Here is a 15,154-nt window from a genome sequence, read left to right as displayed (position 1 = left end):
TAGCTGGGTCAGGCGCGTCTACACAGTGGTGCGCTTGCATAACGACATGGCGTGAGAACAATACAGTCGCACATGCGACTAGCCTGCTGCCCCGCAAGAGGTGCATCCATGGATAGCAGGCGGTAGTTGCCGGAAACCAAGCACGAAGGCTCATCACAGCCTGGCAGGGCCGTAGGGACACCGCACAAGTTCTACATAATCGCATCCGCACCTTGACAAGCAAAAATAATAAAGTTAAAGCTCCCGGGGCTAGCAGCAGATGGCCGATGCCTCGAACGCCGCCCAGCGGAGGTTGTGCACATCTGCTCGCGCAACATCACGGCCAACAGCACCAGGCTTGCATCCGAAATCGTCGCGTCAACAGCTAGCGTATCGATGCCATGGTATACAGTTTGCCTGTGCAGAGTTATGAGAGCGATGATCAACCAGGAGCTACTAATGCACACGACGTTTTGAGAGACTTTTTCCGCCGTTTGACAATCTCGACCTCTATGGACGCTACGGGACTGCGGAGAGTTTGGATATAGCTGCAAGGTACACATAAACAAGCGCAACGCCTGTCGATCATCAGCCAAGGCGTTGCGGTCAAGGCGAACGAGTACGCAATGCCAACCAGATGCAATATGTACAGACGATCCATTGGAAGAAGGATGATCCGGAGCGCCACGGCTCCTGACGGATACTAGGTACGCCGAAATTACCTTGTACAACTCTGCGAAATACCATCGGAAGATAACTTGGATTCGCGTAAACTTGTCGTCACTTTGAGATAAGCCAGTCGCATGTACACTTTGCTGACACGGGCCAGCTGACTCTATTGCGACGCACACCATCGTTGCTCCGCAAACTGCTGGTCTGTTGTATGAGAACGTAAGCCCAACATTAGCGCAAAGCGGCTGATCTCAGTTGCATGAAACAATGGAACTGGTATGGAGAATCTGGTCCAGAAAAAGTTCCGGAGGTTGTCTATGGCGTACTATTGGGGTGGATGCGATGTAGTTCAGCTTTTATGGTCACGTTACGGAAAGCCGTGTGACGGTCGGCGTCTCTTCCTCTCGTCCTTGAGGGAACGTTCATCGCGGTGTTTCAGATGAAGAGGAAGAGACGGCGAGGCCCAGTAGAGTTCATCGGAATACGTACGGTAGGGCTTGGGCGCAAAGAGCAGAAGCGAAAACGAAAGCTTATTTCACCCGCCCTATACGTTAGCTCGACGAAGCCTGAAGAGCAGGCCCCCTCGCCCTGAATATCTCGTGCACCCCTCTCACGACCGACTGCCTTTGCCTCCGGAGATGTCTTCGCCCTGAACATGTTGGCGATTTGCTCTGGTGGGTACAGTGCGGGGCGTCCACACGTGGGCTTTGCAACGGCTTTACATCGCTGACGTCACAGCACGATCTTTCCGAGCAGCGGCACTTGAACATTTGCTATCGGCTTGTTCTTGATTCGCCAGGAACGGGGTTAGCAGCAGCAATTAAGGCAAGGCGGACGGACAGGCTATCCATTTCTCAGCATGGCATTCTCGAACTGCTCGGGCCAGCTGCCGGCCACATGGCAAAGTCGAGTCTCGCGTCGCACATCGGCGTCGCTCGGCCGTCGATGCAGACGTACAAATCACGATGATCTAACATCATCTGCCTTGCCATTGGCTGTCGTGCACAAACTCCACTCGCAAGCGCGTCGCAATCGCGCAGTCAGAGTCTTGATGTAGCTGCACTGCAGAGCCATTAGGCAACTCAAAGCCGAACTGCAGCGAGCACACGTCGCTATGACGTCGAAAAGTAAACAGATGCCCGCCCGCGATTGCGATACAAAGACGGGCGCGCCGCACGCTGCAAATGCCCACCACATCGATTGACATCGCCAATTGCCTCAATCTTCACTCACAACCGACAATATGGCGTCCGAGATACTAGGCAACGCTGCGGAAAAGGCAAAGGGCCTTGTTGGCGAGAAGACCGGCAAGATGGCTCAGCTTGCAGCCGTCACCAAAGACGTCCACGACGACAAGTGGCGCATCACCACAGATGCTGGTGTCAAGCAGAGCAACACCGACGACTGGCTGTCGGTGGCGACGGACGACCAGCAAGGTCCGACGCTGCTTGAGGATCACGCTGCTCGTGAGAAGGTTAGCACGCCACCCTCTGCAACGCAACACCACGACCTAACATAATCAGATCCACCGCTTCGACCACGAGCGCATTCCCGAGCGTGTTGTCCACGCCCGTGGCTCCGGCGCCTTTGGAAAGTTTACCCTCTTCGAGTCCGCCGAAGACGTCACATCAGCTGGCGTTCTTACCGACACATCGCGCGAGACCCCCGTCTTCCTGCGATTCTCAACTGTACTGGGTAGCCGTGGATCTGCAGACACCGTCCGTGATGTTCGCGGTTTCGCCGTCAAGTTCTACACAGAGGAGGGTAACTGGGACATTGTTGGAAACAACATTCCCGTCTTCTTCATCCAGGACTCGATGAAATTCGTAAGCAATGACCTTGTGCGAACCTCGTGTGACACATTCACTGACTTCTCCAGCCCGATGTCATCCATGCCGGAAAGCCCGAGCCTGACTGCGAGGTCCCGCAAGCACAGTCCGCTCACAACAACTTCTGGGACTTCCAGTACATGCACCCAGAGGCTACACACATGTTCATGTGGGCCATGTCCGACCGTACCATTCCCCGCTCATACCGTATGATGCAGGGCTTCGGTGTCAACACCTACACACTCGTCAACGCCAAGGGCGAGCGAAGCTTTGTCAAGTTCCACTTCACCCCCGAGCTCGGTGTGCACAGTTTCGTCTGGGACGAGGCTCTCAAGATTGCTGGCCAAGACCCCGACTTCCATCGCAAGGACCTGTGGATGGCTATCGACAGCGGTGCATACCCCAAGTGGAAGTTCGGTATCCAAGTTCTCCCAGAGTCCAAGGAGCACGACTTTGACTTTGACATTTTGGATGCCACCAAGGTCTGGCCTGAGGAGCTGGTTCCCATCCGGTACATTGGTCAGCTTGAGCTGAACCAGAACCCCGACGAGTTCTTCACCCAAACTGAGCAAGTCGCCTTCTGCACAAGCCACATCGTCCCTGGCATCGGCTTCAGCAACGACCCTCTTCTGCAAGGACGCAACTTCTCCTACCAGGACACCCAACTCTCTCGCCTGGGTATCAACTGGGAAGAGCTGCCAATCAACAAGCCTGTCTGCCCCGTCATGAACTTCAACCGTGACGGTGCCATGCGCCACACCATCACCAAGGGCAAGGTCAACTACTGGCCAAACCGTTTCCAGACTGTCCCTCCTGCTACGGAGAAGGAGGGCGCCTACATCGACTACCCTGAGAAGACTGCCGGCATCAAGGCCCGCATGAAGACTAGCAAGTTCAGGGAGCACAAGAACCAGGCCGAGCTCTTCTACAACTCCATGTCGGAGAACGAGAAGATGCACATGAAGGACGCTTTCGCCTTCGAGCTTGACCACTGTGACGACCCTGTCGTCTACAAGCGTCTCTGTGAGCGCCTCTGCGAGATTGATCTTGAGCTCGCTCAGAGCGTCGCGGAGATGGTTGGCAGCGATGTGCCAACTGAGCAGACTCGCCCCAAGCACAACAAGAAGGCCAAGGGTCTCTCGCAGATGGACTTTATGCCTGAGAAGCCTACCATTGCTACCCGCATGGTTGCCATCCTCATTGCTGACGGTTACGACCAAGTCGCTTACAACGGCATCAAGGCTGCGCTCACCGCTGCCGGCGCCCTTCCCTTCACCATTTCCCCCAGGAGGAACAAGATTTACGCCGATGGCGAGGACAAGAGTGGCTCCGGCGTCGTAGCAGACCACCATCTCGAGGGCCAGCGCTCCACCATGTATGACAGTGTTTTCGTCCCTGGCGGTGCCAAGTCCATCGAGACCCTCCGCAAGAACGGTCGCGCCGTTCACTGGATCCGCGAGGCTTTCGGTCACTTGAAGGCTATTGGCGGTACCGGAGAGGCCGTCTCCTTCATCAAGCAAGCCGTCGACCTCCCGGGTATGGAGTTTTCGGCCGCCGCTGATGTCGTCAACAGCTACGGTGTTGTCACTGCTGGTCAGGTCCACGCCGATAGCTTCAAGGAGGCTGTCAACATGGCCAAGGAGGCCAAGGACTTCACCAGCGCGTACTTGTACAGCATCTCACAGCACAAGAACTTTGAGCGTGAGACCGCTGGGCTCAACCAGATGGTTGCGTACTAAGCGCGCGGGTTTGATGATGGACGGTAATGATGAGATACCACTTTACTTTTCCAGAATGTAGATACGAAATGATACCACATGACTAGGTTTTACTCACAAACCCTCGACTGAATTTTCCCTGTTCGGCACTGAATACTGGTGATCGCAGTGCGAACGTGAAGAATCGTGAAGGAAAATGTCGCCTTCTTCTTCATTCACTCGTCTTTGTGCTACTCGCTACGCCAAATCAACCGCTGGTTCTCTGTCCGCTTCTGCGCGACAGCAAAATAAGCATATACCATCTGTCCATCCACAGCCTTCCGCCCATGTCTTATACAGACCCTATATCCCCTGTAGTTCTGACCATCACGATACTTGTCAATACAACTCCCGCAGGCATACTCTAGACCATCAACATTATCCGTAGCTCGACCATCATAGCGCTGGTGGATACAGACGTCGACACTGCCAGCTAGTCGATTGCGCGCAATGTACATTTCGATCAATTTCTGCACGGCAGTTTGGATATCTGTGTGGAGCAGTACGAGGGGGATGTTGTAGGTGCCGTAGAAGAAGTAAATGCGTTCTCCAGAGGGGGCAGTGAGGGGTTGGTTAAGGTCGGTGGGAGCTGCGGTTGGGTCTGGTGCGGGGGGTTTCATGTCTTCGTCTTCGGTGTCTGCTTGTTCTTCTTTGATCTTCGTGCGGATTGATAGTGAGACGGCGCTCTCTTCGTTTTCGTCGGAGTTTTCCTTCTTATCATCGCCATCGCCATCGCCATCATGATCAGTGTTCGTTGCTGCGGCAGATGAGCTACCAGGAGTCGGAGATGGAGGGGACCGGACTTGGTTTGCCTGCGCTTGTTTCGCTCGATCTGCTCGTTCTCGTATCTCGCGCTCTTCTCTTTCATCTAGGAGTGCCAGCAATATCTTCCAGTCCTCATCGTTAAGGGGATCAAGACGACGTGGGTTTTGCCGGATATCTGCCAGTCGAGCTTCACGTTTTTGGTTCATGAAAGGTTAGTTGGAGAATCGATGAGTTGTCCAGAAGTGGAAGGAAGCACTTATCCAGGCTACGTTCATCATATATGGAAACAGGCAATTGCTTCCTCACGCAAAGTGATCATGTCTCGTGAGTCAGTCCGTGTTATTTGCTTGGAGTAGGTGTTTGGCCTGGTTAAACATCTTAAACTCCTGAATCACTTGAGTGCAGATGTCCTTCCTACACACCACGGGAGACTGACTACTGTTGATAGCCCATATGATCTAGACAATCATTGATGCTTGCGAATTTCAAGTTGGCGACTTACTGATCTATTCATCGCTCCTTCCAAGGTTTGGTACAGTAGCCCGCACTAATCTCGATGGAGCAGACATCTACCCAGGTATGCGACTCGACCACATCTTCAACATGATCATGAGCAGTGTGTCGTGGATATATAAGCCAAGAATGACTCAGCCATGCAAGACATGGGGCTGGAGGTGGAGTTCGCGTTCTCCGTATCTTGATTGCAGCTCAGCCACACGCCCCACTTCGCACTGCCGACGCTAGCCAGTTTTGTGCGGCTGCGCCCTTCTGAGAGGGAAAGGGCGATACAGGAATTTAGCGCTTATGAACCTGCGAAAGACGTTTCTTTTCACCCACATTGGAAGAGGCCGTCGCAACGACCACACACGTCGTGCAAGTAGAGCACCTTCTGCTAAGACCGGATAGCTACCAGGTCAGGCGACGCGACGGGGCCGACTTGACATTCTGGCACGTAGCGTAGGATCTCCACAATCGCATCTTGAACGACCGGCTTGGCGAAGTCGTAAAGTTACCGCGATTCCCCACTATTCGGCTCACCGGTTGCCTGAACCTTGGATCTCCATCGCCCTTCCCTGAAGCTGAAGGGCTGCATGAATGACTCCGAACTCGATTGCGAACCTCGTGCGCGCAGCGCCCTTTGATCTAAAATACCGAGCAACAGGCCTCAGGCTTCTAGACACTCATTCTCCATCATACTCGCTCATTCCTTGGAGCCTGTGACTGCTAACCGTCTACCACGACGACAGCAATACGCCATACCCAGCGACAACGCCCTCTGACAAATCCCATAGTCATGGACCATCAGGGCGCAGGTTTCGCCTTTGACACGACCAACATGGACTTCAGCAACATGTTCGCGACGCCGCAACAACAGACATTCACGCCAGCGGATAACACTTCTGGCTTCTTCTTCGCTGACGAGGGTATCGATACTACCGCATCGTCTTTCATGGACCCGACCGTATTCGATAGCACCCCTCAGCAGAGCACATTTGACATGCAACATACTCTTGTAAGCTTCTCATTGAGCCTGCCATGTCGCATGCGTGCTAACAGCGTGGCAGGCCTTGGATGATACCTCGGCGACCTCAGCATGGAATACGCAGCTCACTCCTGATATGCAACTCCAACATATCGCGGGATCATTCCCACCCACACCACTACAGTCTTTTGACAACATGCCCACACAGTTCAATGCGCTCGGCAAGCGCCCACTCCAGCTTGACATGCACGACTACCCTCAGTCGAAGCGTCACGCAAGCTTTGATTTCCCCTTGTTCCCTACACCCCCCACGACGACTACGTCCAGCTGGAACCTGGACCCTGTCCCTTCTGTGGTAGCAGATGGACTTCCAGATGAGGCAGCTGACGTCTGCGCGACATGGTTCAACAAATACAATGTACTGCCAAGTGACAGACATATCGACTCCTTAAGCCAGCTCACTGGTGAGCCAGCAGATGCCATCCGAAGCTGGTTCAGTCAGCTCTTGAAGCAGGGTATGGGTGGCAGCCAAAGCGATTCAGCCTACAAATCCCAGACAGCACTCATCCAACAAGAACAACAACAGAAGCAGCATGAATCCTTATGGGATGACCACACGTTCCAGACGGAGCTTCCGGAGGCATACAATGTCTATGGAAGCGTTGCACAGCCAGCGCTTGGGGAGACATCTTCTAATAGCTCATCGCCAAATCGTGACACCGCTACCGTCACCGTCCCCGTAGTTTCCACACGGGGCAGCAAGAAGCGGTGCTGTCCTACCGAGGACATTGAGTTGCTTGGCAGAGATCCCAGGAAGATCTACCAGTGCACTAGGAAGTGCGGCAAACGGTATGGCCGCAAGAATGACTGGAAGCGGAATGAAGAGGAGGGCTACCCATGCAAATCGTGGGTGTGTAGCCTGTGCACGATTGAGGGGGTCGAGAACGTCAAACCATGTTATCGAAAGTACCACTTTGTCCAGCATTTCCGAAACATCCACCCCGAGATGAACCCTGAAGACTTCGACGAGGCCAGTACAGTCATCTCTGAGACCGAATTCCCTCGCAGATGCGGATTTTGCCGACACCGCTTCCAGTCCAGACAAGAACGTATAGATCACATCGCCGACCACTTCAAACAGGGCAAGTGCATGCTTGACTGGCGGGATGAGGAAGACAACGACAGCCACGACTCTGCGGACGATGACAATGACGACGGACCAAGCGATGACAGCTTCGGTGGCAAGCCTTCTCCTCAACCGCCATTCCATCCACGGGGCGGTAATGGCTCCAAGTACCCTGGCAGCGGCGGCAGCGGCAGCGGTCCTGCAGGCCCATCATCCTCCGGAGGATTCTTCCAATTCCAGCTCTCACAACTCGGTGAGAGCCAGTTGGATTGTGCGGACCAACGTACCAAACCCACTACAATTTCGCCGAACATCTCTCAGTCACCGACCTCACTACATGAGTCGAACAAGTCTGGCTCGCGCAGTGTGTCGACTGTTGCGGGCTCCCTGCGAGATGGCCGCATCAGAGCAGAGGAAGACGACGAGACTGCTTTGGCCGGAGATGATGTCGCCCAGTCCATAAATAAGGAGCTTCCGGCCTCATCCATGGATGATAGGACAGACAGTACTCTGTTGGAACATCCTCACTGGAAGCATTCTAGAGGCGGTATCGCTGCTAGCACTCGGCGCTTATCCCGAGCATCTTCAGTCACCACAGGAGGTCGAGACGTCCTGACTGAAGGCATATGGAACAGCATGGATACAATTACATACATAAAACCCAGCACTGTGATGAGACCGACGGATGTTGGACGACCTCCTCTGTCATCCCCAGTGTCTCCCGCTACCCCTGGAGATGGAGAACTCACGACACGCCATGTATCCCTGGACAAGTACACAACGACATCCACACAGGATATTGTGCCATTTGGGTACTCCAGAGGAGCAGTATATGCTAGGGAATCGACCTTCCTTAGTGTCAAGCTACTAGGCTCAGGAGGCTTTAGTACGGTGGATGAGGTCGTGCATCAACAAACGGGGTTGCACGTCAGTCGCAAGACACTCAAGAACCGTAACCAGACGGTGATTGATGAGCTCAAGAAGGAAGTAGGCGTTCTTCGGAAGTTACGTCACCCTCACATCATTCGCATCATGGGGACCTATTCCCGGGGCGATAAGATGTCCATGCTGCTCTCGCCCGTTGCGGATACAACACTTGCGATATGGCTCGAGCGATCAGCGTCGCAGAAGCCTGCCAATCTGTCGGAGACTATCGTCAAAATGTTCGGCTGTCTTACGTCGTCAGTAAGACATCTTCACGAGCAGCAAGTCAGGCACATGGACATTAAGCCTCAGAACATCTTGATCGTCGAAGGTGATCAAGAATTCCCCCACGTGATACTCAGCGACTTCGGTGTCAGCTCCTCGGAGGAGATTAGCGATGACCAACACAAGCCGCTAACACGCCAATACATTGCACCCGAGGTCTTCGAGGGCGCTCCTCGCAAGAAGGCTGCTGACATCTGGAGTCTTGGTTGCGTCTTTGCGGAGATGGCATCCGTTCCGTTTAGTGAAGACAACATGGGATGGCTAGCTTTCCGCAAGGCATTTAGTGGGCGTACTGGCAAGCACTATTGGCAGGATGTATCTGGTATACAAGACAAGCTCGCCGGATTCCTTGCTGAGGCGAAGACCACGACAGAGCATACAGTCATTTGCACGCTTCAGAGCATGTTAAATGCTGATCCAGATGAACGGCCAGATGCAGGAGCATTGGCCATGGTCTTCACTCCGGCACCATGCTGTCTCAACTGGCCCAACGACAAGGCGACATTCCCCGGCCCACAAGAAGAGCTTGATGGAGTAGACTTGCTCAATCAGCACGGGAACATCGACACCTACGACCATCCTCACCATCACGGCACGAACGCCACAGAAGCAAATGCCAGCCTTGCGAATGCAAAGAATTGGCTGAGCGAATGTTCATGGACACACGAGGCTTGTCGCCATACAGCAGCACGCGATGCCAGCTCCTTACCCACACGTCTGATTGAGATTCTTCCGAATGGCCAAGGTGGCACAATTCGCGCAAAGATTGTTCAGACTGACGGCATCGAATCGACTACCGACAAAGTAGAGTACGTGGCATTGAGTCACATCTGGAGTCACATACAGCCACTACTCTCGAGCGAGACACTATCGAGCATGCAGAACGAACTGCTACTACCGACCCTCCCGATTGCGATTGCGAATGCAATTACGGCAGCGCATGACCTGGGCTATAAGTACTGTTGGCTAGACTCACTCTGTGTCTTGCAAGATTCAGAAGAAGATAAGGAACGCGAATGCACGAGTATGGCGTCCACCTTCCGCAATGCGACACTGACCGTCGTACTTGACCATTCAAATGACCCGGGCCATGACTTCAACAACGAAGTTGCCGTCGAAGGCACGACCGACAAGACCTATCTGGTGCCTTTACTTGGATCGAGTACAAGTCAGAGCCCGACGTCAGGCCAATTACCTGCTTCTGCTCTGCTACCAGCTGGCGTCTTGAATACGCCAAACTTTGGTTGGGACACACGTGCATGGGCACTACAAGACCGCCTCCTCAGTCGACGCTTCCTTCACTTGGGCGAACAGTTGTATTGGGAGTGCAACACCCTCAAGGCATCCGAAACTTTCCCTCGCGGACTCTCGCCGCTGGTGTGGGAGAAGATTCATACTGAATCTAGCAAAGTCATGCAGCCTGTCCTGGTGGCCGCTACCATGAATGGGAAGAGCAAACATCGCAACGACCTCATCTCCCTCACGATGCCAGGCAAGGCTTGCCATGCCAAAGATCATCTAGATATCCGGGAGGCCCATGCCTCCGATGGTGTTTTCACTAGTATTTCCGAAAGTGCGTCTGAACCGCAACACATACTTCCTTCAGCAAGTCGTTTACGTGACTGCCAATGGCTAAGGAAGCAAGGCGATGATATCGGACAAGGGACAGAAGCTGTGCAAGCCACGCTAAAAGTCAACTCGACCCAAATGTCCGATCTGAGTTCCATTTTTTGTCCTTCGCATCAGAGGAGTGGAAGTCGTCGACTGAACAAAGCTTGCTTCCAGTCAAAGACACTTCCTGGACAGAACCCAGGCGGCGGTAATGGGAACGATGAAGGGATGGACGGAAATCTCATGAATAGGTGTGGGAGTGATGCGAGTGCAAATGGGAATGGGAAGGACTAGTCGGGGTGCTTTGTGACAGGAAGTCGCTTTTCTTATTCGGCTATTGAGTTGAAGAACCTTGGTCTTTTCCCAGGGCGTTTCAGGAGTTTCTCTTTCAGTTTACATGGCGCTTTACGATTGCTATTTCATAGTCGAGAATCAACGTTTTGGATTCGATTATCTCGTCTTGTGCGCCATACTAGGTGATCATCCATCCTGAACACCTGATTCAATAACGAAAATGTCTGAAGATACCAACGCCATTCAGGTAACCTTACACAACAATCATGACCCCTCAAGCCTCTGGCCTGACCCTCCCTCTCCTCTCCCTCATACTCTCCACCCTCCTCCTATCCTCCTCAAACTTCCTCTTCAAAGCACCCTCAGCCTCCTTCCTGCGCTCCCGATTCTGGAAGCGGTAAAAGTCATCCGTGGCCCTGTGATTCCGTTTTCTCTCATCCAACTCCGCCTTCTTCTTCTCTGCATCTTCAATCCTCGCAGGCCCAACGCGTCCGCCTCGCGTGACTGTCATGAAGCCATCTTCGTCGGGAACGGAGCGGGATGTCTTGCGGAGGCGATTCCTGGCTGTTTCTAGTGCGTTGAATTGTGTGAGGTATGCGTTGAGGGAGGCTTGGAGTGAGGAGGGCGTGGGGTAGAGGAGTGCGTTGTGTGATTTGTAGCCTGTTGATTCCAAAGTTAGCATGGACATTCATGTGGATTCAGCATGTCGAGTAGAGAATATGGGAATCAGACTTACGTTCAACGCCCAACCCTTCTTCTCCTTTCCATACAATACTTTGACCCTCTTTCACGGCCCTCGCCACCTCCTTGAGCGCTCCCCGCGCACTCTTCCTATCCACAAAGACAACGACAGCGCCACTCCCACTCTTCCTCACCTCACTATTCCACAACCGCGGCAACACACTCTCAGCATCTTCCACAACGCCCTCTGCAATCACAGCCGCGTCGTCTACCCTCTTCCTCTTCTTCCCCCTCTTGTCATCGTCTTCCTTCGCAGTCGCAGTTGCAATCACAGATTTCTCAGCATTCCTCCACCGTTTATGCATCGGCTGCGCAGGCACACTCGCATCAAACTCCACGCGCTCGACCATGCTCCCGCCTAGCTGTCCCTGGAACAGCGCGCGTATGCTGCGCTCGTCGGCGTCAATGGGTGTGTTTGCGATGAAGAGGCTGCGCTCGTCGTCTGCGGTGGGGAGGCTGGGTGCGTGCTGTTTGATGTACAGGTAGTGTTTGGCGGTGTTTGAGGTTGCTGGTACGCCCGAGAGGGTGGGTAGTGTGAGGGGGAGGACGGTGAAGTCTGCGATTGTTTTGGGTGGCGCTTTGGATTTCTTGGGCGCGGGGGACGCTGAGGGTGCCATGGTGGCTTTGGTTCGTGGGTTGGTTGCGACGGGCAGCGCTGTGTGCTTGAGGAGGTATTGATTGGTATCTCTCTGGATGAACACGATTTATGACTCTTTCAAACGTCTAGATCTTAGCTCTATATGTCAAGGAGCGCTGTTTCGGGAATCGGACTTGAGATTGTTGGTGTAGAAGTTTTCGCATGCGCCCGCGCAAGTCAAGCTCGTGGTGGAATTCCGCTCACGAAATTTTGGCAGGGATGTCACGGCTGCGTTAGCGTCCGAAGCCGTCCAGCGCTCCCACTGCCTCCCAGCAGCCATGGAGCTTAGTACCACGCAGGCAAACTTTGAGGGACGTTTTGTTTACAAATTATGGGATTGATGTTGATCTACGGTCGCTGTCGCTACATGGGCTAATGCATTGCTAATTGAAGACGGCACTAAATACATACGAATGCTGAGGGACTATGCGCGAGAGGCAGACAAAGCAAGAATGTGGATATCAATGGGAATCATAAGTCGTAACGACGGTGAGAGTTCATCTCCAATGAGAAAATACTGATCGACCGAGAATGCTTGCGTTTCAGCCAAGTGGAATAAGCAAGTGGTAAGACACGGTAACCATGCGCTGCACATCTCAACGCCATCTTTTACGCGTACTCTGAGGACTTGTAGTCAGGGATGATGCTGTCATCCCCGTTGATTATCGTCGCGGTAAAGAGCGGTGTGACGAGAGGTGCGAAGATTCGATAATTGCCACTCTTTGGTTGCTCAGTTGAAACCACCCGGAATGTGCTTCATCGGAGACTCCGGAAGTGAGTGATAAGAATCATCATTCTTCTCGTCATCGGGCGAAGGCTCATGCGAGTACTTTGGCTTGAGTCTGTTGCCAATCTGCTCCAGTCTGTTGTCCTCTACGGAGGACAGAGAAGACGTCGAGTCACCGCGCATAAGCGAAGGGGTGGATTCTGGGCTATGCTTTGGTTTGGTCGGAGAGGGCAGAGGGGATCCACCCTGAGTAGTGTTCAGCGACCCGTCAGAGTTTGTTGAGACACGGTTGCGGAAGGGATTCCTGACGGGTAGGGCTGGGGCGACTGGTTTGGCAACTTGGACAACGCGCGCGTGGATGGCTTGCGGAGCAGCGGCCTGGTGAACCTCGTAAACGACTGGCTCATCCTCAAACTCGTCGTCCTCGTCGTCACTGCTGTCGTCCTCGTCAACCTCTTCAGCGGCTGTTGAGTTGCGAGGAGAGCCAGTCGACTTGGAGTCAACAGCGCTGTCAGTCTTGTTCGCAGCTGTGGGTGTTGCCTCTTCAATCTGCCTCTCAACACTCTTGGCTCGTGGCGGAGTGGCTTGCTCGACCCTGGTCTCGGGGACTTCTGCGATAGGAGGCGTGGGTAAACGTGCGACGCTTGTCCTTGGCGGTAGTGTAGGGGGCGTCTTTTTGATAGTCGGAGGGGGTGGCGGTAGATCATCAGTCTGTGTGCTCATGTCGACCGTTGGTGTCCGGGGCTCGAGTACGCCACTGATGGTGCTTGTTCGCCAACTCGAGCGTCGACTGCCGGCAAAGCTTGACCGATCCACGCTTCTCCGGAACGTGGAGTTCCTGAAAGTGTTGTAAATGGGACTGGTTGGGCTCGGCTTGAATTCAAACTGCTCGCTTGTCGGCCGACTGTGTGTGCCTGCCTCTCTGATTTCTAGGCCGGCTTCTTGGAGTGCCAACACGCCATACGGGTCGGGATCGACAGCGTCTGGAATACCAAAAGTCTTGTCTTCGGGGCCTGTAACCTCAAAGTCTCCTGGTGTTGCCTCGTCTGGTATCAGAGACTCATCCACGTCGGTGTCGCCTTGAGCGGACTTGAGTGTTTCCATGAGTCTCCTTATCTCATAGGGTGGATGCCGTACGTTGCCCGCCAATATGTCCTTGACTCCTATGCGCTCGCCGTAGAAGCGCTCATTCTCGTCCGTTCGCTCGATTACGATGGTTCCGTCTAGCTGGAGGCCCGCATAGAAGCCCCGCGATTTGATATACGTGAAAAGTGGCGCCTGACGCTTATGGAGCTCCGTGTCGAGTATGCCGCCAACACCGGCTGGGCCTGCGACTGCGCTGATTTCTCCTCCCAAGGTACAGCGGACGGACTGGAAAGCCTCCATTGCCTTGTCCGAGTTGATGACGATGACACAGTCGTAAATGTCCACGCCAACGAGGAAGCCTACTCCAATGGTGTGCATCATGATACCAGAGGGTGGTGACCATGTTCCGTCCGCCTTGCGCGCAACCAATACGCCTGCTCCGCCGGATCCGGATATCCAGAGGCCGGACCGCATGGTTGTGAAGATGCAGAGACCTTTGGCATTCTTGATTACCTTGGAGGGTATCTTCTTGAGGACGCGCTGCTTGCCCTTGGGGACGTCGGTGGTAACCGGTCGGTCTTCTTCTTGGTAGAAGCCATCCTCTGTGACTGTGTTAGCGGTTTGCGGTGGGTAGCGGGAGCTGACGTACTGCAGAAGCTTTTGAGGATCCTCGCAGCCTTGTCCGACTCGACGTCTAGCGTTGTAGGCCAGAAGGCTTCAGAGCCGACCTTGTTGGACAGGCGGTTGACAGGCGCACCGAGCTTGTCAACCCAGTTGTAGACCTTGTCGAAGCCTTGCTTTGATTGCGTCTTGGCTGTTGACCACAGGGCCATGGTTTGGGGCGGTTGGTGGTTGCAGAGGCACTACGTCAGAGGGTGGGCCAGAGTGCTATGAGAGGGGTGCAGCAGCATTACACATTAGAGACGAAGCGCGCTTGAAGTAGGGCAACTCGTACGAAGAAAAGGCAAAGAGTATGGTCAGCAGACGGAAGCAGCGGGAAAGGCAGTGTGGTAGGCCAGCGGGCTCCAACCGTTTTTGAGTCCCACTGTACGTCAGCTGTAGGCTAATGCTGGCGGAGGCTGGCGAGGGCGCAGTCTAGCATCGGGTACCTTAATCATGAAGCGTAGGCATTAGCGAGTGACTCGACCCCTGCCCATCACGACTCGATGGAAGAGTTAGTGAGGGCCATGGGATATTGATTTGGCAAAAACAGGACGTAGCGGGGTTGAAGACGGGTG

At 53.9% G+C, this 15,154-nt stretch overlaps 4 protein-coding genes across 4 annotated transcripts; 2 read left to right on the top strand and 2 right to left on the bottom strand.

Annotated features, from left to right (window-relative positions):
• Positions 1–1,894: 1,894 nt before the first annotated feature.
• Positions 1,895–4,219, top strand: ACET3X_007102 (uncharacterized protein; the record flags this gene model as incomplete). Its single annotated transcript, XM_069453305.1, has 3 exons — positions 1,895–2,125; positions 2,175–2,477; positions 2,531–4,219. 3 exons carry the CDS (start codon positions 1,895–1,897, stop codon positions 4,217–4,219), a joined length of 2,223 nt encoding a protein of 740 aa, XP_069305870.1.
• A 1,928-nt stretch (positions 4,220–6,147) lies between these two features.
• On the top strand, positions 6,148–10,852 carry ACET3X_007101 (uncharacterized protein). Its single transcript, XM_069453304.1, has 2 exons — positions 6,148–6,515; positions 6,568–10,852. Exons 1-2 carry the CDS (start codon positions 6,297–6,299, stop codon positions 10,723–10,725), a joined length of 4,377 nt encoding a protein of 1,458 aa, XP_069305869.1. The 5' UTR covers positions 6,148–6,296; the 3' UTR covers positions 10,726–10,852.
• A 147-nt stretch (positions 10,853–10,999) lies between these two features.
• ACET3X_007100 (uncharacterized protein) lies at positions 11,000–12,083 on the bottom strand (the record flags this gene model as incomplete). The annotated part of the gene is made up of 2 exons (XM_069453303.1): positions 11,000–11,385; positions 11,462–12,083. 2 exons carry the CDS (start codon positions 12,081–12,083, stop codon positions 11,000–11,002), a joined length of 1,008 nt encoding a protein of 335 aa, XP_069305868.1.
• Positions 12,084–12,833: 750 nt separating this feature from the next.
• On the bottom strand, positions 12,834–14,749 carry ACET3X_007099 (uncharacterized protein; the record flags this gene model as incomplete). The annotated part of the gene is made up of 2 exons (XM_069453302.1): positions 12,834–14,518; positions 14,566–14,749. The coding sequence occupies 2 exons, from the start codon at positions 14,747–14,749 to the stop codon at positions 12,834–12,836; spliced, it is 1,869 nt and encodes a 622-aa protein (XP_069305867.1).
• Positions 14,750–15,154: the final 405 nt, after the last annotated feature.

The sequence above is a fragment of the Alternaria dauci genome, chromosome 6 (genome assembly GCF_042100115.1).
Source record: "Alternaria dauci strain A2016 chromosome 6, whole genome shotgun sequence".
Lineage (NCBI taxonomy): Eukaryota > Fungi > Ascomycota > Dothideomycetes > Pleosporales > Pleosporaceae > Alternaria > Alternaria dauci.
Note: the sequence above shows the minus strand (reverse complement) of the source record. Positions and strands in the feature narration are given on the sequence as shown.